The sequence below is a fragment of the Aedes albopictus genome, chromosome 3 (genome assembly GCF_035046485.1).
Source record: "Aedes albopictus strain Foshan chromosome 3, AalbF5, whole genome shotgun sequence".
Lineage (NCBI taxonomy): Eukaryota > Metazoa > Arthropoda > Insecta > Diptera > Culicidae > Aedes > Aedes albopictus.
In genome coordinates this window covers 419,650,674-419,676,234 of record NC_085138.1, presented here as the reverse complement: position 1 = coordinate 419,676,234, position 25,561 = coordinate 419,650,674, and the positions used below count along the sequence as shown (strand labels likewise).

Here is a 25,561-nt window from a genome sequence, read left to right as displayed (position 1 = left end):
ATCTGTATCGATTGCCTACTTCTAAATTTTAGAATTTTCTTTCCAAGAAAACCAACATCACACTTGTTGACTGACAGATATTCCAAACTTTTTTTTTCCACTCATATGAACTTAATTTATCTCTGGTCCAAATGCTTACCTGGTTTCTGTCTTTAATTGTTTACACTCTCCACGGTCGGAACTTTATTCCAACCATTCATCCAGAACTTCCGCAATACAGCTTCCGACGTTTTCGTAGCTGCTTCACTGCATACGATCAAACTAGAAAAAAGTCTTTTCTCTAACGGCAAGCCTCCGGTTAGACCGGTGAAGGCATGTAAGATTCTGGGAATTTGAACGAATGGAACCCGTGGGCGAACACACTCGGCAGCAGGCCGGCATTGGGGATAATGTTCCATGACAGGGTCAACGTCACATTCTGGTGGTTCCTGAAAGCATTAAAAGAATGATTATAGCTTCGATTGTATGGGATCACCGTTACTACTATTTACAACCCCCCCCCTCCCGATACTCACTTCAAACCGTTACCATCATCCCAGAAGTAGTACTTGGTGTTCATGTTCTTGAAGTCCAGGTTGGCATTTTCGCCCCGCAGGATAATCTTGTCCCACAGGACCACCTGGTTCAACTCGTTCTGCTCGGTTTGGTACTCGGCCGTCAGGTACAGGAACAGCTGCTTCACGTTCCAGTTGAACAAACCGTTCAGGTCGGTGCTCAGATCGAACGTCAGGAATCCCAGATCGTTCTTCTCCCGGGAAGCGCTAAAGTCCGGAACGTTTTTGCTGCAAACAAATAGTAAGGAAAAAAAGCGCTTACGTGGTGTTTTGGGATTCGAGATTACGCTCAGAGCTTACACCAGCACTTTGACGGTGTTGATCTTGGCATCGGTCCGGTAGTCGTAGAAAAACGTCGACGCAAAGCAGCAGAACGTCAGGAAGGCCAGCACGCTCAGCGAATAGGCCAGGATTGCGTTCCCTCGAGTCAGAACGGTGTGCATTTTGCTGGTGGCTGACGGGTTCTCCCGGCTTCCGAATGAATTTCACACTTTTGGCTTCCCACAATCAGCCAATCACAGTTCTTCTTACGATTTCTCACTGTCCCGCTGAATTGGGAAATAATCAACAGATTTTCACCAGAATCCAGTAGTTTTTCCTCCGAGGATAAAAAATTTCCCGATGAAAGTGCCGCTTGGGCTGTGTGAATCGAAAATCGCGACACGAAGCAACAAAGTGTCAAAAAATTGGATGCGCGAGAAAAAGAGACGAAGAAAACAAATCGCGAAACGTCAAACTCGCGGCAGATGAAAGCACAGAGGCGTCGTTGAAAAGTTAAAAATGGGAGCAAGCAACGAATGATGCGAAATTCACATTCGCTTCACAGTGATCTTCACAGTGTTTTACAGCAAGTCCGTTAATGGCAAAATTTGTCAAGTTTTTGCAATTAAATGGCAATTAATGCGAGGTATGCACTTCAAACGGAATCGCTCAAGTAATTTTCGTTCAGTGCATTATTTTTCCGTGACCGGAATGGTCAAGAAATTTAACACAGCAAGCCCCATTTGATTTGACGTTTCGTTTCAGCTGCGTACTAGCACAGATAACAGACGTTTATGCTTATATTGGCAATGTGTGTAAAAATGCTCAACAGCCATTTTGTATGTAACGAGCAGCTGAAACTCATGTGGCAATCATTTAGAGATGGCGCAGTGATCGATAGTCAGTGATCGCTTTCAAGATTGCATGCACTACGCAATTTTACATTCAAGATTGTATTCGATCTTGAATGAAAGTGGAACTTTGAACTATTCTTGCATTCAAGTTAGATGTAATGTCGCAATCAGTTGAGTAGATGGCGGTAGTGAGCCAACGTATATCGTTTTGAACATTTACACAGGATTCTGCGAGAAATTTGTACTAGCATAAACATCTGTTATCTGTGGTACTAGGATTCGGAAAAAAGCGACGCTTTATTATTCCTTGAGCGATTCCTTGCCTGAATTTTCCACGCATAGAGATAGCCCAAGAAATTTCTTGCGATCAGCGTACTACCCATAAGGGTCTGTGTCAATTGGCGAAATAAAATTAATTTTTACTTAAATTGGCTTCTTTAGTGGTGTTGAGATAATTCCATATTCTGAATCTGCATGCCAAACTGAGCCGAAATCCAAATTTTCATAAATTTTGGAGCCCGGGAACCTATTTAAAAATCAATTTGAAATTTGTATGGGAGCGATTTGTCGAATCACCCCTCGTCGCATTTTGTACTGAGCGGAGCTGTCAAGCAGTTGCACAGCTGTCAAAAGGTGATTTAAAAAAATCTCTTTGAAATTGATTTTAGATACCAAAATAAAGTTCTAAAAATCTGAAAAAAATCATAGCGGCTCAGAAAAAGGTGATCTTTCGTTTAAAAATAAAAAATCATTGAATTTTTCTTAATTTAAAAACCCAATTTGACAGTTCAACACTTAAACTTGACAGTGCTCCTAAGGAAATTATTATCGAACTGTCAAGTTTAAGTGAAAATTAATTTTAATTCGCCAATAGGCTCCTAAGGTCCTATCAGGATTCTTATTTTAAACCACAATATATGGTTCAATAGTTGAGAATCCTGTCCGGATTCTGTTGAGAATCCTGTCCGGATTCTGTTGAGAATCCTGTCCGGATTCTGTTGAGAATCCTGTCCGGATTCTGTTGAGAATCCTGTCCGGATTCTGTTGAGAATCCTGTCCGGATTCTGTTGAGAATCCTTTCAGGATTCTGTTGAGAATCCTGTCAGGATTCTGTTGAGAATCCTGTCCGGATTCTGTTGAGAATCCTGTCCGGATTCTGTTGAGAATCCTGTCCGGATTCTGTTGAGAATCCCTTTCCGGATTCTGTTGAGAATCCCTTTCCGGATTCTGTTGAGAATCCCATTCCGGATTCTGTTGAGAATCTTTTTCCGGATTCTGTTGAGAATCCCTTTCCGGATTCTGTTGAGAATCCCTTTCCGGATTCTGTTCACACTTAAATCAGCTCGGTATTTTCCCCATCTTTTTACTGAGTTCTCAACAGCAGGTTTAACTCGGTACGCTCGGTTATCCCTTTTGCTGAATACTCTGTAAATAAGTTAACGAGCTCTGCAAATGAACTGTCAAAAATTACAGATGAACGGTAAATATCGTTACTGATGAACGGTAAATATTGATTACCGAGTGTACCGAGTTAAATCTGCTGTTGAAAACTCAGTAAAAAGATGGAAAAAATGCAGAACTCAGCAAAAAATTTACTGAGCTGGAAAATTCGAATCTTAGTGTGTTGAGAATCCCTTTCCGGATTCTGTTGAGAATCCCTTTCCGGATTCTGTTGAGAATCCTGTCCGGATTCTGTTGAGAATCCTGTCCGGATTCTGTTGAGAATCCTGTCCGGATTCTGTTGAGAATCCTGTCCGGATTCTGTTGAGAATCCTGTCCGGATTCTGTTGAGAATCCTGTCCGGATTCTGTTGAGAATCCTGTCCGGATTCTGTTGAGAATCCTGTCTGGATTCTGTTGAGAATCCTGTCCGGATTCTGTTGAGAATCCTGTCCGGATTCTGTTGAGAATCCCTTTCCGGATTCTGTTGAGAATCCCTTTCCGGATTCTGTTGAGAATCCCTTTCCGGATTCTGTTGAGAATCCCTTTCCGGATTCTGTTGAGAATCCCTTTCCGGATTCTGTTGAGAATCCCTTTCCGGATTCTGTTGAGAATCCCTTTCCGGATTCTGTTGAGAATCCCTTTCCGGATTCTGTTGAGAATCCCTTTCCGGATTCTGTTCCCAACTAACAATTGCAAGTCACAAACAAGCAAGCTTGCTGAATTGTTGCTTAATAATGGTAATGATAGCTGAACTAAAATTATGCTCTACACATTACTGTTTAAATGATTTTTCAATTGAGAAAGTAGTCAATGTTCGACTTTCCTCATCGGTGTCAACAATGATAAATTAAAACACTTTTTAAACGTTTAACAAGAAATTAATTCGACAAGCATTGATTCCTTAACAAAGGAGTTTAACAAAACATTTGTCTGCATCTTATTAAGCTGATGTATCGATAAGCATATGCTCCTGAACAATGTGCTTTTCACTTGTCAAATAAACGCCTTCAGCCCGTCATAGTTTGACTCAGAACTTTGTTTGGATTAAGGGATAAATCATGGCTAAAACTGTTTAGACAATCAAGTTATTAAAGAACCAAAATATTAAACAATGACATAAAATAAAACAGAATAGAATTATGTAGTTTAACATTGAGTGCCAAGAGACGTAATCAACGTAAAAATGAGGCATTTATTTATTATTATAAGTCTGTAACAAGATATCTTGTACCTTAATTATTATATTTTTTATCTTCCGCAGCAGTTCGATTGTACGAGACGCTTGGATCGATGCATTTGACATTTCGCTGCTGTCGTGTTTACTGAATATTGTTTCAGAAATCGACACATTTCAAGTATCCCTAAACATCCTTATGTACTATTTATTGAACATAATATCAAGATTCCATGACAAAAGCATAAATAAAAAAAAATGCTTAACGAATCTTCGACTTAGCATGAGTAGATTACCTGAACAGATGCTATGAATGCACCATGTCCAAGACCATACCGCACCACATACTGTCATACATTTTTAAAGGTCGATATTTAATAATAAAAATAAAAACATATTCATATCGCAATTGATTCGTCTGAAAACAATATCTTCAATAAGGACCAACACTTTTTGGCCGCATTCGATACAAGTTTTCTCACCATGCGATGAAAATACTGACAGCGAAATCAGAATGGAAAACACGTGTTTTGGGCTGAACAGCTGTTGAGTATAAGGCGTTGTTCAGTTGATTACCACGTGCTGTGCTAATTCACCACTGCTGAACACAAGTTCAGGAGTGATCATTATTGAGTCATGGGAAGATTATGTTTTGCTTTGGGTGCTGCATCTCACCATCTCTAGGATGGCACAGATAGGAAGGCATGCGGCTGGTAATCTACAGGTCTCGAGTTCTAATCCGGATTTAGGTAATTTTATATGTAATTCTTATGTCATAATAGGTGTTCTCATAATAATAATAATAATTACTCTCGTGAGAGTTCAACATTTTTGCATTTTATTTATTTTCAGTCATTTTTGCCAAAGCTTAATAACAACTTTCCTGTACATTTGTAAAACGCTTTGAACAACAAAAAAATAAGTTGGTGCACAACATGATGCTTTATAACTTCTCCAAATTTGTGTGAACAAAACCCGAACATAGGTTGTACGTGAAAATAATTCAAATGTTATTCAACATTATGTTGAATTAATTCGTCATAATGGTGTTTGTTAAATGAGTGATTGTTAGTTGGGTTGAGAATCCCTTTCCGGATTCTGTTGAGAATCCCTTTCCGGATTCTGTTGAGAATCCTGTCCGGATTCTGTTGAGAATCCTGTCCGGATTCTGTTGAGAATCCTGTCCGGATTCTGTTGAGAATCCTGTCCGGATTCTGTTGAGAATCCTGTCCGGATTCTGTTGAGAATCCTGTCTGGATTCTATTGAGAATCCTGTCCGGATTCTGTTGAGAATCCTTTCAGGATTCTGTTGAGAATCCTTTCAGGATTCTGTTGAGAATCCTTTCAGGATTCTGTTGAGAATCCTTTCAGGATTCTGTTGAGAATCCTGTCAGGATTCTGTTGAGAATTCTGTCAGGATTCTGTTGAGAATCCTGTCCGGATTCTGTTGAGAATCCCTTTCCGGATTCTGTTGAGAATCCCTTTCCGGATTCTGTTGAGAATCCCTTTCCGGATTCTGTTGAGAATCCCTTTCCGGATTCTGTTGAGAATCCCTTTCCGGATTCTGTTGAGAATCCCTTTCCGGATTCTGTTGAGAATCCCTTTCCGGATTCTGTTGAGAATCCCTTTCCGGATTCTGTTGAGAATCCCTTTCCGGATTCTGTTGAGAATCCCTTTCCGGATTCTGTTGAGAATCCCTTTCCGGATTCTGTTGAGAATCCCTTTCCGGATTCTGTTGAGAATCCCTTTCCGGATTCTGTTGAGAATCCCTTTCCGGATTCTGTTGAGAATCCCTTTCCGGATTCTGTTGAGAATCCCTTTCCGGATTCTGTTGAGAATCCCTTTCCGGATTCTGTTGAGAATCCCTTTCCGGATTCTGTTGAGAATCCCTTTCCGGATTCTGTTGAGAATCCCTTTCCGGATTCTGTTGAGAATCCCTTCCCGGATTCTGTTGAGAATCCCTTTCCGGATTCTGTTGAGAATCCCTTTCCGGATTCTGTTGAGAATCCCTTTCCGGATTCTGTTGAGAATCCCTTTCCGGATTCTGTTGAGAATCCCTTTCCGGATTCTGTTGAGAATCCCTTTTCCGGATTCTGTTGAGAATCCCTTTCCGGATTCTGTTGAGAATCCCTTTCCGGATTCTGTTGAGAATCCCTTTCCGGATTCTGTTGAGAATCCCTTTCCGCATTCTGTTGAGAATCCCTTTCCGGATTCTGTTGAGAATCCCTTTCCGGATTCTGTTGAGAATCCTGTCAGGATTCTGTTGAGAATCCCTTTCCGGATTCTGTTGAGAATCCTGTCAGGATTCTGTTGAGAATCCTGTCAGGATTCTGTTGAGAATCCTTACAGGTCTCATGCTCAGGTGCTGGTCTCATCGTTGGCTAACGTCCCTTCGAGCGTGAAGCTTCGCAATGTTGCGAAAAGCTATATGTAGTACATATGGATGAAAGGAGCAGAGCGAAAGCTTTATGCTCTGAAATATTCCTCATTTACTCTACATTCAATGGAAACATTTCAATTTCAAATTCCAAAGCGCGCATGCTGTTCTTTCGCCATTAGATGGTATGAGTCAACCACCTGTTTTCAGATAACATATTTTCTACTAAAGACGCGGTAGATACACCAACCTACTAGGCCATCGAAAAGGGGTATTTGAAGCCATTTGTTGAAGTGCTTCACCTTTCCGGGAGGGGACGACCCTCTCTCCATTGCCGTCGTTCCGTTATCTATATCGATGATGCCCACTAAAAGATAAGATAACCAATGACAATTTATTGAAATCTGCTGTTTGATGGCTGCTTCAAGTGTGTCGTCGAAGACGACGACGAAGGGAACCGTCTTGGCTTGTCTACTGCCATTGATTAGTCGTTTGCTGGCATTTTCTTTGTCATAAAGTGACACCGCGCGCGCGTACGGCGGCCGTGATTTATGGGCCTTTTGGGGATCCGTTTGGTTTCCCGTACCACCATCCCTACTCCACCCCTCCCGCGTAGAAGAAAGTGAACAGATCGAGAGAACCCGCGCCCGCAAGATAAGCAAGCACCCGAAATCATAATGAAATCGAATTATCTGCTGCTACCGTTGGGGATGATTTATTGGTGTTGTGTGATCGGTGCCGATGGGGGTAATTCAATTGGGGTTATTGAGGGAATTCTTTTTCACTAGGAAATAGGAAGCTAGCAGTGGGTCAGAGATGAGTGTTCATATCCTGTTGATGTCAAGAAAGATTGCTGTGGTTTTTGTGGTATGATTTCAGGCCATATCGGACAGCTTATAAAGATCTTTTTTGTGCTTAAGGTTGAAGAAGTTGTCATTGATATAATCGTCATCATTGAAATCGCGCTTGGCATCTGCCTTCCTCCCTCTCTATCTTGATGTTTCTAAGCTCCTGTTCTTCTTTCTTCTTCTGCCTGCCCATTAAGGTCTAGGGGGCGTGTTTCCTCTGACCCACCCTAACCTGTGGTGGCTACACCTCCATGATCGAAACCCCTGGCTCTCTCCGACCCGGGATGGGTAGGCTTCCCAACTTTCCTGGACACCTGTCTGGGGTCTGACTTACAGGCATTGTAGCTCTTCACTTTCAGGGTTACCAACCTTCAGGTTTTGCAAGTGCCGCATGGTAGCTCCTCACCTGATGGCAGCCTCGTACGCTTCTGAGATTACTTGTTGTAAGCGATCGCGTCTACCGTACTCTTCGGACTAGCCGCGAATGCGAAGGTCTCTAGTCAGGGTAGATTTCGGTAATTTCAAGACCTCTGCTACTGCGGCAGTTGCCATCAGTTTATCATGGTCTTAGGAAGTCCCACTTGTGGCCCTGAATCCAAAAAGATTTCCAAACCATAATGCTTCGTGCAATTGCAACATTTCTCTTAGGTACACCTATAAAATTGAGTCACTGTAAGCCATTGACCTAAAGTCCTACAGGTTCTTTGCTCGACTCACCCCGACACGCAACTGCCTTGAAATCCTCACGAATTTACATCTCTGACATATTGCAGCGACCGACGACGAAGATGACCCCCTGGTGACGACCCTTTCGCCAGCCGAGGAGTACAAGAACTACCCGTACTGCTTCCGGTTTACCTGGTTGGGACCGAAGTACAACAAGGACAGCCAGTACAAGAACGTGACCTGCGATAGCCTGCTCAAAAAGGCCACCGGAATTCCATGCTTCCATCCGTTGGTGGTCACGAGTGAGTTGCGAGTCGAGTCGTCAGTTTAGTAGTGCCAGGGACAAATAGTGGACTCATTTGTTTTTTTTGCGTACATCCTTCGTAGATAATAGCAACGTGCCCGATACAGAGTACATGTGGAACGAGTATCGGGACAAGCCGGCGCAAATTGCGTGTCGGCTGGTGCGAGGTGAGGTGTGCGCCAGGTTCACCTATCGATACAACGGTGCAAGTAAGGCATTATGGGGTTGTGTGGTGTGGTGTGCTAGATTAGTTGGGGGAGGGGGATTTCGTTAATGGAGCAGTATGGTGTTTTGTATGACTGATGGATGAATCATAGTATTGTCGCTTAGATAGTACAGTCAGGTCTTTTTTTACGCGGTTTTCATTTACGCGGCCGCGTAAATGAAAACTCCATACAAAAAAAAATTTCATCGTCTTATTTTTGCATGATTCGTCGAGAAATGGTGAGACTTTTTTTTACGCGGTTTTTCGAATTTTGAACTGAGTTTTTTTTTTACGCGGTACGTATCCCCCGCGTAAAAAAAAACCTGACTGTACATAAACAAAATAATTTAAGAAGCTTTGAGAATTTGATTGCTACTTGATATGGTTCAAGAGTCATATCAAGTTGAAATCGAATCATCTGGTATTATCTGGCAATGAGGTGCATGGTCAAGGGCGGGGTAATGCATCTGCCAATCATCCACTCATCCTTATATCCGGAACTGGCTGATCCTGTCAAGAATACCGCTCAGTGCGGGTTGTTTGTACGTCTGTTGTGCCCGATTATTCAAGCCATTCTTAAGTTTCGATGAGTTCAGTTGTTCTATTAATGACATCCCAACTAACAATTGCAAGTCACAAACAAGCAAGCTTGCTGAATTGTTGCTCAATAATTGTAATGATAGCTGAACAAAAATTATGCTCTACACATTACTGTTTAAATGATTTTTCATTTGAAAAAGTAGCTAATGTTCGCCTTTTCTCGTCGATATTAACAATGATAAATTAAAACACTTTTCAAAAGTTTAATAAGAATTTTATTCGACAAGTATTGATTCCTTTACAAAACAGTTTAATAAAACATTTGATGTATCAATAAGCATATGTGAGGCTTTCCACGAAGCAGCACGAAAAAAATCAATTTTTTTTAATTTTGCATTTTTGATTTGCATATAATTTTGCACAGCTGTTCTAATCAATATAAATAACCATTTTTTCATATTAAAACTTTTTATGAAGTCTCGACTAACTTTCAAATAGGGCCTATGAAAAAATGGAACACATGCAAATGAAAAATCATATCTCTGAAACTGCTTGTTTGATCGGAAAACTGTCTTCGGCAAAGTTGTAGGTTAATAAATGGTGACTCTCAGAAAAATACACATTGAAAAATTTATTTAGTTTTTCTTCTAAAAAAACTGAATTTTGTTACTAAAAATTAAATATCTCAAAAAGCTATTTTTTAACCTTCGTGATATTTTGTGAGAATAAAGTTCATTCTGTTAGCTATCATCTGTAGAAATTTCATAATGGTAAAAAAATATACAAAAAAGTTATGGCACTTTGAACATTTTCGGTTGTGTGTTTTTAGAGTGTATGACGAATTCATGCGTAGGGGTTTGGCAAAACTGTCTCAGAATCCGATGGAATTTCTTAGGTTTAAAGACTATGTATTTTAAAGCAAGATTGCATACGTTGTTTTTTTTATTTATCTAGACTAATATTTGAAAAGGGCTAAATATTTGACCGTTTTTTACTCAATATAACTTAAAAAATGACATTACCTACAAAAAAGTTATGTATGGGTGACTTTCAGATAATCATGTGAACAAATAAGATAAATTATTTCAATTTGCAAAACATGACATTTTTGTAATTATTGAAAATTTTGCCATATATCGCAAGATGGGCACTTTTGAAGAAAAGCATTTCTGAGGTACCGTGATTTCGGGTGAAATTGATCGACGTGAGGGTCATTTTCATTTGTTAAAAATATTGCTTTAAACTTAAAACAATTTGTAGAAAATGGTCGGCTAAAGGATTATTGAATGATGAGTTAGATGTTTTACAGTCAATTAGTCACATATTTCTGTATTAAATTCAATATTTTCCGTAATTGCGTGTTTGGTGAATCTCAAAGACCCTTTCAAAGTTTTGTTACCGTGGCTGTATCGCACATGTAATTAATATTCGAATGGATGCTTTTAGCTGCCAAGTATTTGCTAAACACGATTTCATCATCAAAATTTTTATAAATATTCAAATTTATACATAAAATTGCACTTTTCCGGAAGTAATCAATTTTTCAGTATGAAAAGTGCATACTTTAAGGCGTTTTCATGAAATTTATTAAATTTAAAACTTGAATAATTAAAAATTGAGAAAACTCGTAAAAGTTTTGCGTAGCATTTCGCATTCTGGGGTGGTTAATTCAGGTGGGAAACATATTTTTGGCAAATGCAAAGGTATTTCATTTACTGATCAATTTCATCCCGAAAGCAAAATTATTGATTTTGAGTTTGACTTTCGACTGTACGTTGGATGATATCTTTAATTGGCATTTCAGTCTAATTTGGTCAATCAAAAACAACTATATGTTTTCTTAACCCGACGTTTCGGTCCTTATTGGACCATATCGCTGCATTCGAAATCACGGTAGCATTGGTGGAAAATTTTTGACAGCTCCTCCCCTCTTAAAGTATATTTTCTTATACCTAATAGAAGGCTCCTAGCAATATCATTAACTTCCCCTAAAATGCTACGTCTTTAATGGACAGTTCCTAACAACAAATACTTCATGTCATCATTTTGCGTGTTTCTCTTCGGTAGAAAACAAAAGTTTTTATTCAGGGCGTTTTTTACAGATATTTTCATATATTGAATTAAACATAGCTCCATATTTTTGATTCACAAGTCTATCTGATGCAAAGTATTTATTTTATTCTCCTATGCATAAGGGAACTTTTGAGTTGAAATTCGACTTCTGGTTGATATTCTGAATTTCTGTGTAACAGATCTGGTGTTCTGGTTCAAAAGAGAATCCTAAATTATATTCTTAATTATATTCTTTGTATTGGATAGATTTATAATTGAAACATATAAAGCTATGTTCAATATTAAGGCCGTTACAAATATTTATTTCACTTTTTGTCCTACCCCTCTTGGGTTGGTCGAGGGGGGGGGATAAAAATAATAAAGTTTTTATTTTGAAAAATATTAAAAACTCCACGGATTTGTTAAAGAATTTTTGCCAAGACCCGATATTTTGATAAATATTTTTTATATGCCCCCTCAAAATGCAAAATCCAGCCAAAAATTTTTGAAGGGGGGGAGACAAAAAGTGAAAATAAAATTTGTATCAGCCTAATATGTGAAAATCCACGTATAAAAATACCCAAAAATTGGCTTGACTCAAAAAAAAAAACATTTTATGTTGGGTTAGATTCAGAACACAGCAATTTTATTACTTTGATCCATTTTGAATTCTATTCTTAATGGTTGGTGTGGGATTTGGTTCTCCGGAATAGGATTAATTTAATTTCGCAAATGGGCATGTATTCCTAATTGACTTTAATTTATTTTTTAACTTTTTTTAGCGTGATCGTTTTTTCAATATTTCAATTTTTTACTTGAAAGTTCACACAAATTCCTTAAAGTCACACATACCACACTTTTTTGTAGGTCATGTTATTTTTAAGTTACATTGGTATAAAAAAATGGTCAAAAACTTAAGCCCTTTTCAAATATTAGTGTAGATAAAATTTAAAAAAAAAACAACAAAGTATGCAACGTTGCCTTAAAGTACATAGTCTTCATACCTACACAATTCTATTGAAATCTGAGAGGTGCTGCCAACCCCAAAATCTAGTTTGCGGGAAATTCGTCATGCACTCTAAAAAAACACGCAACCAAAAATGTTCAAAGTGCCATAACTTTTTTGTATATTTTTTTTACCACTATAAAAATTTTACAGATGATATCTAATAGAATGAACTTTATTCTCACAAAATATCACGAAGGTAAAAAAATAGCTTTTTGAGATATTTAATTTTTAGTAACAAAATTCAGTTTTTCCAGAAGAAAAATTGAATAAATTTTTCAATGTGTCTTTTTCTGAGAGCCGCCATATATTATTCTATAACTTTGCTGAACACACCTTTCCGATCGAACAAGCCGTTTCCGTGTTATATTTTTTTATTTGCTTGTGTTCCATTTTTTCATTGGCCCTATTTGAAAGTTAGTCGAGACAAAATATGAACTTTTGATATGAAAAAATGGTTTCTCACATAAAGAGGAATAGGGTAAAAGCACTAGATTTCGCCCCCCTAAAGCATTGAAATATCCAAATTATTGAGTTTCAACATATATTTCCGTTAATATCTTTGTTTCTTTGGAGATTCTTGCTAATTATCCTTCAATCGGTGATAACCCAGCTCAAAAGTACCATTAAATGAAGATTTAATACATGAAAATAACAATTTTCAATATTGATTTGTGATTTATTTTTCGCCCCCCAAAATTCAATCTTCGCCCCACCTTCGCTTTAATTTTCGCCCCCTACAGTTGCCCATAAGTTTTCCTCAATTCGATCATGGCTATCCTTAAAATTTTATTGAATACGAATTATCCCGGCAAGCTTAGTACTGTCTTCTGCGTTTTTTGAGTTATCCAAAGCAAACTTCCGTCTGGAAAATCAAGAAAAAATGATTTTCCTATATGCATATTATTCGTCTCCTTGAGTTTAAATTAACAGAATGAAACAATAGATACATAGATAAATAGATAGATTGTAAAGTAGAAAGCATGGCCAACTAAAAGTTACGTATTAATGGAGTGCGTTCGCAAATTACGTCACGCTTTGTGGGGTGAAGTGGGTGGTCTGTTGACGTCCTATGCAAAAAATTAGAATGAAAGGGATGATTTTGAAATGATTTTTTGCATTACATTACTTAAGGGTAACATCCATAAATTACGTCACGAAAAAAATACCTATTAGGGCTACTTATTTTGAAATCATACACTAGATATTACAATACTTGCGGATCCGGCTGTTCTCGCACAGCTGCTGACTGTACAGCAAACTCACTGAGATAATAGTAAAAAGTGACGTTTGTTAGATGATCCTCAAAAAAAAAAAAAAAACAATTTCTGAATCTGAGTAACAAACTGACAAAGTTGCTGAGGGATCGATTATATAGTTTTTACTTAGTGCTTGGCTGTGTGGATCTTGGCGAAAGTTAAAAAAATGCAAGGATTTTGTGAATCTAAAATGAGTGTGCCTAACAAATCTGGCGTTCGATTTGAATTAGTCCAATCTGCTTAAGAACCACAACATACTTACGACTATTTTTTTATATATCTTTATTATCGAGACTTTCAGTCCGAGGCTGGCTCGTCTCCGTCTCCGTACGACTTAGGCTGATGCAAATTTATTTTTGACTTTTTGTCTCCCCCCCCCTTCAAAAATTTTTGACTGGATTTCGCATTTTGAGGGGGCAGATGAAAAATATTTATCAAAATATCAGGTCTTGCTGGAAATTCTTTAACAAATCCGATGAGTTTTTAATATTTTTCAGAATAAATGCTTTATTATTTTTATACCCCCCCCCCCTCCGACCAGCCAAAGAGTGGTGGGACAAAAAGTGAAATAAATATTTGTAACGGCCTTATATAAATCAAACGCCAGAAATATTCTTATAAATAAATTACGTCAAAAATATTTTCTAATTTGTTCGTGGAATTCATTATTTCATTTCTACATGGGATTCAAGCTATTGACATTGACCGAGTAACTACCACAAACGTCTGTAATCTTTCATAGCTGTTGCGAATAGTTAAATGAGAGTTGAATGGAAGTTACATTTCATTACTAGCCAAAGCGAAAAATGCCAGCGGACGTTTCGCCCCGTAAAATTTTCCAACACCTAAAATTTAACACTTTTTTTAATTCAGAGAGTTTGAACAATATAGTGATAGTAATAAACCCTCGTGAGTAAAAAAGGCGCAAAATTTATCACCAATTGTTTACCCTATTCAAAGTCTTTCAAAATCAATTTCATTTTCTCTTCTTCTTATCAACGTGAACATAGTTTTTAACAAGTTTAGAAAAGTTTGACTTGCACATTTTTTATATTGGACAAAAAGGTCACTTACATCTAGACTCCTCAATTATTTATTTAATTCGGTAAGTTTGCGTCACGCGAACCAAAAATTAATGTCTTTTATACAAAATAATAAACTATTTTCCAAAAAAGATTGTGCGGGCATTCTCTTATAGAACACGACGGTTTGGAACGTTCGTGCCACGAACAGTCCCCAAAAATCTCCCGTTTTTTGCCTTCACAAACCTGACTTCACAGTCAAATGTGTCGAAAGTGACAGATTGGTACGTGCTTCTCTGGCTGACGAGGATCGTCGAAAATTGCGTTTAAAGTTGGGTGTCGAATCGACCTTCGAATTCAGTGGCCAAAAAATCACAGAAGACACTCATGAAATAGATTAGAATGACCACGTTTGCATAAATGGTACATTTTGCCCCATTTTCCCCTCCCTCACAAAAATCAACTTAACCTCATCCGTTATCTCCACACCCGATTTAAGTACGAGAAAGAGAGGGGCGAAAACTGAAACACGCAATTCAAATAGAACGGGACAAGGGATTTCGCCAGGGGCGAAAATTGGAAACTTAAAATTTTGTGCTCTAATTTTCGCCACCTATAAAAATAGCTAAAAATTGATAAGTTTTATCAATTTAACTGAATAAATAACCTGCTGTGTATTCCTAAGACTTGTATGATTATCAATGTTCATTATTTTGGGTTGGAAGAGTTGATTTTGTATGTCTTCCAAGGTCCTGATTATCGCTACTGTTTGCATTGCGCTGAAAAAAAAATGCATCATTGCCATGACTATTTCATATTCGCTAATTCGATAGATTAAGTAATTGGTTTTGTGGAATATCATTAGAGCACAAGATTGATTTTTATTTGCTCTCACAGATACGTTGAAAAGCAAACAATAATCTACCTAATTAATCACAAAAACTACGAATGTTTTATTAGGGGGGCGAAAATTAGGGAGGGGGCGAAGACTAGTGCATTTACCCTAGTATACAAAAATATCAAGTAGATTAAAAAACATCGATTAAAATGGATTCGTGCTGGTCCGTGGAATGCCTCATGTGCTTTTCACTTGTCGAATAAACGTGTTCAGTCCATCATACTTCGACTTGCAATTTTGTTCGGATAATGGGATAAACCTTGACTATAACTGATTAGACAACCAAAATATCAAAGAACCAACATTTTAAAATACAATAGAATTATGTAGCTCAACATTGAGTGCCAAGAGACGTAATTAACGTAATTGTGAGGCATTTATGTCTGTAACTAGATAAACTGTACCTAGATTATTATCTTTTTTATCCTATCTTTATCTATGTATCCTTAAGCACTTCTTGTTAAGCATGATATCACGCAAGTAACCACAAGCATTATATCATGCTTTTTAATTGCAAAAACTTGTCAAATTTTGCAATTGGCGGACTTGCAACTAAAAAGCTTTGCAACGAGCGGGTTTGCAACGAACGAACGGACGCTGTTCCCATTTCGTATAGTTTTAGAGCTCAAAACTCCATAAAACAGCCGCCATCTTGATTTGTTGTTCACCATCTTGGATTTTGGACCGCCATTTTGGCGGTTTTTGGTCACTAGTTCTGAACTCCGAGATAAGGCCTGTACTCGAAAAAAAATGCACCACAGAAAATAGTGTATAGCTTTTGATTGAACGCATCCAAACAGCTGATTTTTAAACTTATTTTTACTGTAGTATGTGTAGATGATGCCATGAAAAATTTCATAAAAATCGGTAAAGTATTGGCAAAGATATCTCAGACGCAAAAAATGAGATTTTTTTTAATTTTGTGCGCCACTGTAGAAAATGGTTTTGGCTATAACTTTACTGTTAGTTTGTAAAAACGTTGAATCGATATTGAAGCTCCACAAAATCGACCAAATCGATTTTTTACATTCGATTTTTCTTTCGATTCAAAAATATTAGGTATATTACTTGTTTTCAGAATGCACTGTAGAATTAAACTATTAAAAAAAATATTCATAAAATCGAAGTACATAAAATCGAGGGGCTATATAATCTAAGGTCAACTAAATCGAGGCATACCTGTATATCTCAGGTTTCTTAGGTAATCCCTCCCAGGAGTCTAAGTGAATCTTTCTCAGCATTCTGGAGGAATCCTTCTTATGGTCTCTAAATGTCTCTTTCAGGGTTCTAGCGCATCCTTCTCAGTATTCTAGGTCAGTCCATCTCTGGATTCCGATTTTTTATAAATCCCTCTCAGGATTCTAGATCATAGTTTCCCAAACTTTTCGGGTGCGCGACCCCCCTTTGCTAGCAGACGTACTTTTCGCGACCCACCATAGAAATTCCCTCATTTGTTGTCTGTTACAGTAAAATACAGGGTGTTAGGTTCCTGAGTGCAAACTTTTTAAAGGGTGTTAGAGGACCATAAATGGAGAAAAAAATTGTTCTACGCATATGGTCAAATCTCAACCGTTACGTAGTTATTGAACTTCCCATGTTTTTGACTCGTATTGCCTTAACTGGCAATAACTTGGAAATGGTCAAACTTATCGAAGTTTTTTTACTCTTATTCGAAAGATTATTGCATTTTCTATCAAATGGCATCTTTGAGTCTATTGGATTAGTTAAATAACTAAGTTTTCTAGAGCAAATAGCTCAAAAGTAGTGTTCTAATTTATTTTTTGTCAATTATCTTTGAAAAATGCGTAATAATTTAAAATTCTTTCTTTGGCAAAGTTATGGCCCCTGTTCCACTCTACAATTCGTTCTTTGATATAAAACTTCTATCACTTATCGTTTTGTTGTAATTTTGATTTAAACATCGCATTTCTTATCATAAATTTGCAGCTGTCATGGAAAGCACCTTTTTGCGCATGGTGCCGCACATTTAAATCAAAATTTCAAGAAAACGATAAGAGCTAGAAGTTTGGTGTCAAAGAACGAATTGTAGAGTGTAACAGAGGCCATAACTTTGCCAAAGAAAGAATTTTAATTTATTACGAATGTTTCAAAGATAATTGACAAAAACCGTTAAAAATACACTATTTTTAGCCTTTTTGCTCTAGAAAACTTCGTTATTTAACTAAACCAAACGATTCAAAAATGCCATTTGATAGAAAATTCAATAATCTTTCGAATAAGGGTAAAAAAACTTCGATAAGTTTGATCATTTTCAAGTTATTGCCAGTTAAGGCAATAAGAGTCAAAAACATGGGAAGTTCAATAACTACGTAACGGTTGAGATTTGACCATATGCGTAGAAGAATTTTTTTACCTTTTATGGTCCTCTATCATCCTTTAAAAAGTTTGCACTCAGGAACCTAACACCCTGTATTTTACTGTCCCTCGCGACCCCCTGGATGAAGGCCGGAAACTATGTTCTAGATGAATTTCTCTTAATCATGTGGAGGATCCCTCTCAGGGTACTGGGTCAATCTTTTTCAGGATTTCTTTCAACACTGCAGGAGAATTTCTCTCAGGATTCTAGGAAAATCCCTCTCAGTATTCTAGAAGAATCCGCCAGGGAGTCCTGGGGATATCCGTCTAAGCATTCTGGGAGAATCTCGAGGATAAACTTCTCTCAGGATTATGAGGCTTACGTGAAATAACATAGAACCCTACAAATGTTCTATTTTATTTTTCACTTGGCCCTGGGAAAAATAACTCAGAACACTACAAATGCACAATAATGCACGATTTCACAAATTGACACACACAAAACATAAATTTTCATGCAATACAACACTAAACATAAAATTTGGCCTGCTACCCTAATGGGCAACTATTTACGATCACAGGATGAGGAGGTTTCATATTTGTTCTAGGTCCATCAGTCATCCTGGAGTTTGTGTTTTGCATGCCTGATCTGCATTCTTGTTAACAGTCTTTGTTCTGTGTTCATAGCTTAATTTTGTCTAGGAAAACTAATCCTACTTGGCCATCCCGAATCGGGTTTTAATGCAAGACGGCTGCATTTTGATGTCCGTGCTAGGAACCGTTTGCCTGTCTTGCAGTCATTTATCGTTAGAAATGACCTGGAAGTATGCAACCGCTTTGGTTGCTAGGGCTATTTTTCTCCTGAGTTATGGAAGAACCCTATAAATGCACATTAAAATTGTGAGAATATTCACAAGTTAAAATCGAACATGCAACAGAAAAATAAAACTGGTAACAATCCGTCACAGAATGCAAGGAGAATTCATCTTGGGAACCAGACGAAATCCCTCAGGATTCTGGAAGAATTCCTCTATAGATTCTGAGAGAATCCAACTCAGAAAACTGGATTTTAGGGAAATCCTTAATTCAGGGAGAATTCCTATTGAAAGAATCTTTCTCTTTTCTGGGATAAGGTCTCTCAGCAGGATACTGGTTTGATATTTTCAGCATTTTGAAGGAATCTCTCACAGAATTTCAAAGGAATCCTCCGAATTATAGAAGAGTCCCTTTAAAAAAAATCTCAGCAGTATTATAGGAAATTACCTATCAGAATTCTAGGGAATCTCTCGATTCTAATGGAATTCATTTCAGGATTTCGGGATATTTCCTACCAGGGTTCCCTACCAAAGGTGAAATTCCTTTCAAAATTCTAAGAAATTTCTGGATGATCCGTGGGATGATCTGGGTTGATTCCTCGAAGGATTCTGGAAGACCCTCACTTAGGATCCCATTCAGAATTCTGAAAAAATCTTTCTCAGCATTCTCAGGAACTCTTCAAAAACTTCTTGGAGAATCATACTCAGCATTCTTAGAATTGTGGCGAAGTTCCTCTCAGAATTCGGGAGGAATATATTTCTTAGGATTCTTTTCTTTTTGAGATACTGGGGGAATATCACTAATGATTCTGCGGGTACTCTTCCCAAGATTCTCTGAAAATTCTGCTTTCTGGGGTAATCCCCGTCAGGATTTTGGGGAATTTTGGGGAAATTGTTCTCATGATTCTGGAGAAATCCGTGGGATTCTGGGATTTTTCAGGATTCTGGGGCACTTTCTTTCAGAATTATCAATTATTGAAGAAACTCTCACGAGATTCTGGGCAGAATTCTATAGAGAGATTTGGATTTTGGAGAATCCCTTGCATAGATTTTGGGATTAGTCTTGGGATTCGGAAGAAATCCTTTTCAGCATTCTACGAGAATTCCAGTAGAATTCTGTTTTCTGTATTCTGGAGCAGTTGCTCTCAGAAATCCCTTTCAGGATTCTGGGAGAATCCTTCTCAGTAATCAGGGAAAGTCCCTGACAAGATTATGGGACGATTCTCTTGAGATTCCGGTGTAATAATTAAAAGTATTCTAGAGGAGTCAGTCTCAGAGTTCTGGGACAAGCCCTTTCAGGAGTTTAGGGAAGTCCTTTCAAAGATTCTGGGGGAATGTCTCTCAGAAATCTGCGGTATTTTTTTTCTGTTTTATGTAGGAATACCTCTCAGAATTCCAGAGGACCCTTCTCAGGATGCTGGGGCAGTCCATTCTAGAAGTTTTGGTAATCCCTTCCAGGGGGAATTCTTATCAGATTTTCGCAAAAATCCTTCTTAGATTTCTAGAGATGTTTATCTTAAGAATCTGGAAGAACCCCTCTTATGATCATTCTCAGGATTCTGGGGGAATCACTCGTAGAATTCTGGGGAATACCTTTCGGGATTCTGGCAGAATTACTCTCAGCATTCAAAAGGATTCCACCCAAGAATTTAGGGGAATTCTGTGAGAATACCTAAGAGGATTCTGGAGGAATTCTTCTTAGGATTCTGGGAAAATTCTATATCCCAGAATTCTGTGAGAGTAAATCTCAGGCTCCTTTGGCAATCCCGCCCAGTATTTTGAGGAAGCCTTTCTCAGGATTCTGGAGTAATCCTTTTTGGGGTTCTAAGTACCCTTTTCAGGATTCTGGGTCACTTCGTGGGAAGCTCCTCTTAGAATTTTGAAAATATGTTCTTTGTAAGAATCTCTCTCAGTTTTCTAAATGACTTTATCTCAAGAATGTGGTAGAACCACTCTTGGAATTTCTCTCAGAATTCTGGAAGAATTCATCTTAGAATTCTGGAACATTTTGGGAGAATCCCAAGGAAAAGCTTCTCTTAGGATTCTGAGACAATCTATTACATGATTCTAGGAGAATTCCTCTCGGGACTTTGTGAAAATCCGACTCATAGATATGGAGTAATCTCTCTCAGGGTTCTAGGAAAATCCTCATTAGAATTAAGAGAGAATTCCTACTAAGATACAGCGTCCGTTCGCTCATTGCAACGCTTTTTCGTTGCAAGTCCGCTAATTGCAAAATTTGTCAAGCTTTTGCAATTAAAAAGCTATAAAGTGTCAAATTTGTGCTGTCAGTCATGCTGGCAGTGCATTTCGATACACTTTAATGTCAAAATGACGTTGCAATTAGCGAATGGCATTCGCTCGTTGCAATGTTAACATGTTGCAACGAGCGAACGGCCGCTGTAATGCCACTCAGGATTCTGGTGTAATCATTCTGCAGAAATCTCTCTCATAATTCTAGAGGAACTTCATTCAGAATTCTGGAGGAGTCTCTTTGAAGATTTTGGGGGAATTTCTCTCAGCATTCTGCGAGAATTTATCTCAGTACTATATGGGAATACTTCTCGGAGTTCTGAGAAACCTCTGGATTTCTGGATTTCCATTCCATTCAAAAATATTAAATTTCCTTTTTTTGTTCAGAATGCACTGTCTCAATGTTATACCCATTTTCAAAACAGAGTCGCGAGAAGTTCGATGTGCAATCTCAAATTTTGATATTGAATTTATTTAGACAAATAAAACATACCATGAACTTGAACCACATGCAGCAAACCAATCATTTTATAGCTTTGTAACATTTTGTAATATCGAGGATGTGGAAACATCGATTCAAAGCATTCGATTATATCTGTGAACTGTGAATCGATTCTGCTGATCCGATTCGAATCGATTAAAAAAATCGATGTTTCAGCCAGATATGCCCAATGCTAACCTCTAGCAATTACTTCAGATGTTTCGTCAAAGATTGCTTCAGTTATTCCTCAAGAGATTCTTACATGTAATTATCCAAAAGTTCCTCCGTGTATTCACCCCAAAATTCCTTTATAAATTCCTTCAGAAATTCAGATTTTTTTGTAGGAAAGCTTTCTAAAATTTTTGTTGTAGTTCCTCGAGAGATTGCTTCAGGAATTTCCCTGTAAATGTCTCCAGGGTTCTTTTCAGGAATTCCTCTGGGATTCTCCCTGGCATTTCTCCAGAAATTCCTCTAGAAAAATCTTTTAGAAGCACCTCCTGGAGGGTTTCCCAGAAGATCGGATATTCCTCATGGGATTACTACATCATAAACTTCGCTTGGGATTTATTGAAACCTCCTGGAAGAAGATTGTTTAAGAAATTATCCCAAAGATCTTTCAGAAATCCTTTCAGAGATGCTTTCATCAATTATTTATTATTTGAAATTATTTGAATTTATCCTTTAGGATTTATTTCTTGGTGTTTCTCCAGAAATACTTCAAGAAATTTTTCTTGAAATTACTGCAGAGCATTCCTTTAGAGATTCCATCTAAAAATTCAATTTCTTTAGAAATTTAATTTGATAATTTTTAAAGAATTCTTCCAGAATTGTTTTAAATTTCTGCTGCTAAATTTCTCTCGAAAATTTCTCTAGGGTTTTTTGTCCACTAATACCTTTTAATCATTTCACAAGAATTTTTTCAACCCACCTTATGCATCACGTTGTGAACAGCTCGCTGACGTAGTGTGCGGCTTGGGTTTAAAATGACCTTTAGGAACAAGGAGAGTTAAGAATTCTTCCAGAGGAATCTCCAAGAGTTCTTCCAGATTTTGCTTCAGAACTTCCTCTAGGAATAAAAGATTTATTGAAGAATTTCTCCAGTACCTTTGACTACAATTTCTGTACGGATTGCTGTAGATTATTTTTCAAGGATTCCTTCAGAAAATTTAATTCCCTCCAGGCAATTCTTTAGAAATTCCTTCTAGTATTCTTTATGTAATTTAATAAACGAGAATCTGAAAGAATTTGTAGAGGCATCTCCGAAGGAATCTCAGGAGATATTTCTGAAGAAAACGCAAGAGAAAATCCAAAAAGAAATATTTCAGATATTTTTTCAGTTACCCCAGACGAAATTTCCATGAGATTCCTGGAGGAACCATTGGAAAAATTTCCAAAACAAAAACACTGAAAAAATAGATGAATTTTTGAAAAAAAAAATCCGTGAACAAATTTCTGAAAAAATCCCTTACTGGAGTTCGCGAAGAAAATTTTAAATTAGTGAACGAGTCTCAGGAGATAATCCGTGGATGAATTTCTGATTAAATCCTTAGATTTTTTTTTAAATAAATCTTCTGTTTAATTCCTGTTGAAATCTCTGGAAATATTTTTTGAAAATCCCTGGAGAAATATTTTAAATAATCCCAGAAAAATTCTAGAAGGAGTTGCTGAAGAGATTTCTAGAAGAATAACTGGAAACCAAAATTCAAGGAGGATATTCTGCAACAATTCTGGGAGGAATTCCTGAACGTATTTTTTAAGGGAATTCCTGAAAGAATGCCTGGAGAAACACTTAAACTCCTGTAAAGATTCCTAGAAAAAAAATCATGAGAAATTTTCAAAGGAATTTCTGTAGAAGTTTCTATAATTTTTTTCTGAACTACCGAAATCACTGAAAAACATGAATGTACTTCTAAAGGAATTCCAGGAGACATTCCTGCGAGAAATTTCAAAACAATCTTTGGAAAATGCCTAAAGAAATCTCTGGAGAAGTTCGTGAAAAGGATTTTCGTGGAAGTTTTTTTTTGAAGAAACCACTGGAGGAATTTCTTAAATAACTTCACAGTTTTGTTTTTCTGAGAAAAAAATCTCTGTAATCCTTAGATAGTTCTCTGAAAGAAACCCCTGTGAAAATTCGGGAATAATCCTTGGAAGATTTTTTCTTGCATGTAAGGTTTTCTTGAAATTTGTAAAGGTTACTTTAGAGGAATTTCTAAAAAAAAAACTGCCGCAGTTTCTAAAAACAAAAAGTTTTGAAAGGAATCTTTTCTCTAGGAAATTACCTATTCTCGGCTGTTTTGTTCTCTTCGTCTCAGGGGGTTTTTTGAAACCTTTTGATCTCAAAGTTGGTCTCAAATCCTTCCCAACTAAGCTAATTTATATGGCCAAGTTTCACGCAATTTGGCTGACAAAAACCCCCCATGACGAAGAGAACAAACCTGCCGATAATACCCATTGTCACCCTATATAGAAAAGAATAAAAAATAATGTAAAAAGAGAGAACAGAGAATAGTAAAACACAATATTTAGGAGTTAATAGATAAAAGATGAAAGATAAACTGAAAGACAATAGTAACATATTCTTATAATAATATTAGGTTCACTTTTAAAATGACGTTTGTTTTCAAGATTTTTTTGCTACTATTCCCATTGTATTGAATTGTATTGTTTAATTATGATTCTAGAGCATTCCTTAAAAATCAAACGCATTCCCCTATGAAAACCTCGAGTTCCATTCTCACTGACGTAATTCGTGCTGCAATCAATCTACTTAGCTTCAAATTCCACCTTCTTTCATCCACAGTCGAAAACATCACGTACATGTGCGCCAAGATGAACGTGGACAACGAATCGTCAACGACGTCTACGTGCTACACCGAGGACCGGAGTGGGCGCGAGATTGAGGTTTGCGTTTGCGAATCCGCCGCCGGGAGGACACCCTGCAATCGGAGCAGCACCATCCTAGCCCAGCTGGGCCACCCGGCGGTTCTGATTGCCCTGGCTCTGGTGCAACTGTTGACCCTTCGCAGCGTGTTCCACTACAATCAGTGAAGTTGAATTTGTTCAATAAATATTGTTTCGAGGGAAAAAGTGACATCAATTATCTAATTTAATCAACGATTACCAAAAATTTGCATAAACTACGAAGAAATACACTTTCACTCGAGGACCTCTGCAGTGCACAGTGATCTTGAAAGTGAATTCAGGAGGATAAATCTTGTCTTTCGAAAATGAGACAAAGAATTGTTGAAATTTTATTATAACAAAGGCATTTTTCCTCATAAATTTCCCTTCTGAACCATCGTGCCACACCGCAGCCCTCCCACCACTCAGTACACTTGTCTTCATCAGATGAAAGCTTAATAACGATGTCACTATAAAAGATCGCTTTCTTGGTTGAACGACGCCGCCGCCATCTTCGTTTGTCGTCGTCTTCGCCCTTGTCGACGTCGTCGTCGTCGGAGCTTTCAGATTAAATTTACATTCTCTAGCCCAATCTGGAAATCTGAGGGCGCTCATCACGAGGCGCCCCGTCCCCTGTGTGCCTCGGAGTGCACATTGTGTTTGATTAAATTTAATTTGCTAAATTTAATTAAACAGATCCCTCGATGTCGTCGTTGTCGGTGTCACTAGCGATGGTGTTGTTGTCGTCGTCGTACAAAGCTGCAGATTGCAAACTTTCACGTTTTCCTAATTTCTTGCAAAATATCCAATGTTCGCGTACGTACCTAATGGCGCGGTGGCAGTTTTCTGGGGATGCGATGCGGAGCCGAGGTGTCCCCTAAAAGATGCTCTTTCGCTGTCTTATAATGTGCACGTGGCTTGGTGTGGTAAATATCAGAAGACTAGAAGACTAGAAGACAAGAAGACTAGAATACTAGAAGACTCGAAGACTAGAAGACTAGAAGGCTAGAAGACTAGAAGGCTAGAAGACTAGAAAGCTAGAAGACTAGAAGACTTGAAGACTAGAAGACTAGAAGATTAGAAGACTAGAAGACTAGGAAACTAGAAGACTAGAAGACTAGAAGACTGGAAGACTAGAATGCTAGAAGACTAGAAGACTAGAAGACTAGAAGACTAGAAGACCAGAAGACTAGAAGACTAGAAGACTAGAAGACCAGAAGACTAGAAGACTAGAAAACGAAGACTAGAAGACTAGAAGACTAGAAGAATAGAAGACTAGAAGACAAGAAGACTAGAAGACTAGAAGACTAGAAAACTAGAAGACTAGAAGACT

General features: G+C 37.7%; 2 protein-coding genes across 2 annotated transcripts; one reads left to right on the top strand and one right to left on the bottom strand.

The window, feature by feature from the left end:
- Positions 1-63: 63 nt before the first annotated feature.
- Positions 64-1,234, bottom strand: LOC109403361 (signal peptidase complex subunit 3). The gene is made up of 3 exons (XM_019676176.3): positions 855-1,234; positions 516-782; positions 64-428 (listed from the first exon to the last, which is right to left on the bottom strand). The coding sequence occupies exons 1-3, from the start codon at positions 995-997 to the stop codon at positions 299-301; spliced, it is 540 nt and encodes a 179-aa protein (XP_019531721.1). The 5' UTR covers positions 998-1,234; the 3' UTR covers positions 64-298.
- Positions 1,235-7,109: 5,875 nt separating this feature from the next.
- LOC109403343 (uncharacterized) lies at positions 7,110-24,418 on the top strand. Its single transcript, XM_019676150.3, has 4 exons — positions 7,110-7,409; positions 8,284-8,478; positions 8,564-8,689; positions 24,128-24,418. The coding sequence occupies exons 1-4, from the start codon at positions 7,340-7,342 to the stop codon at positions 24,373-24,375; spliced, it is 639 nt and encodes a 212-aa protein (XP_019531695.2). The 5' UTR covers positions 7,110-7,339; the 3' UTR covers positions 24,376-24,418.
- The last annotated feature ends 1,143 nt before the right edge of the window (positions 24,419-25,561 follow it).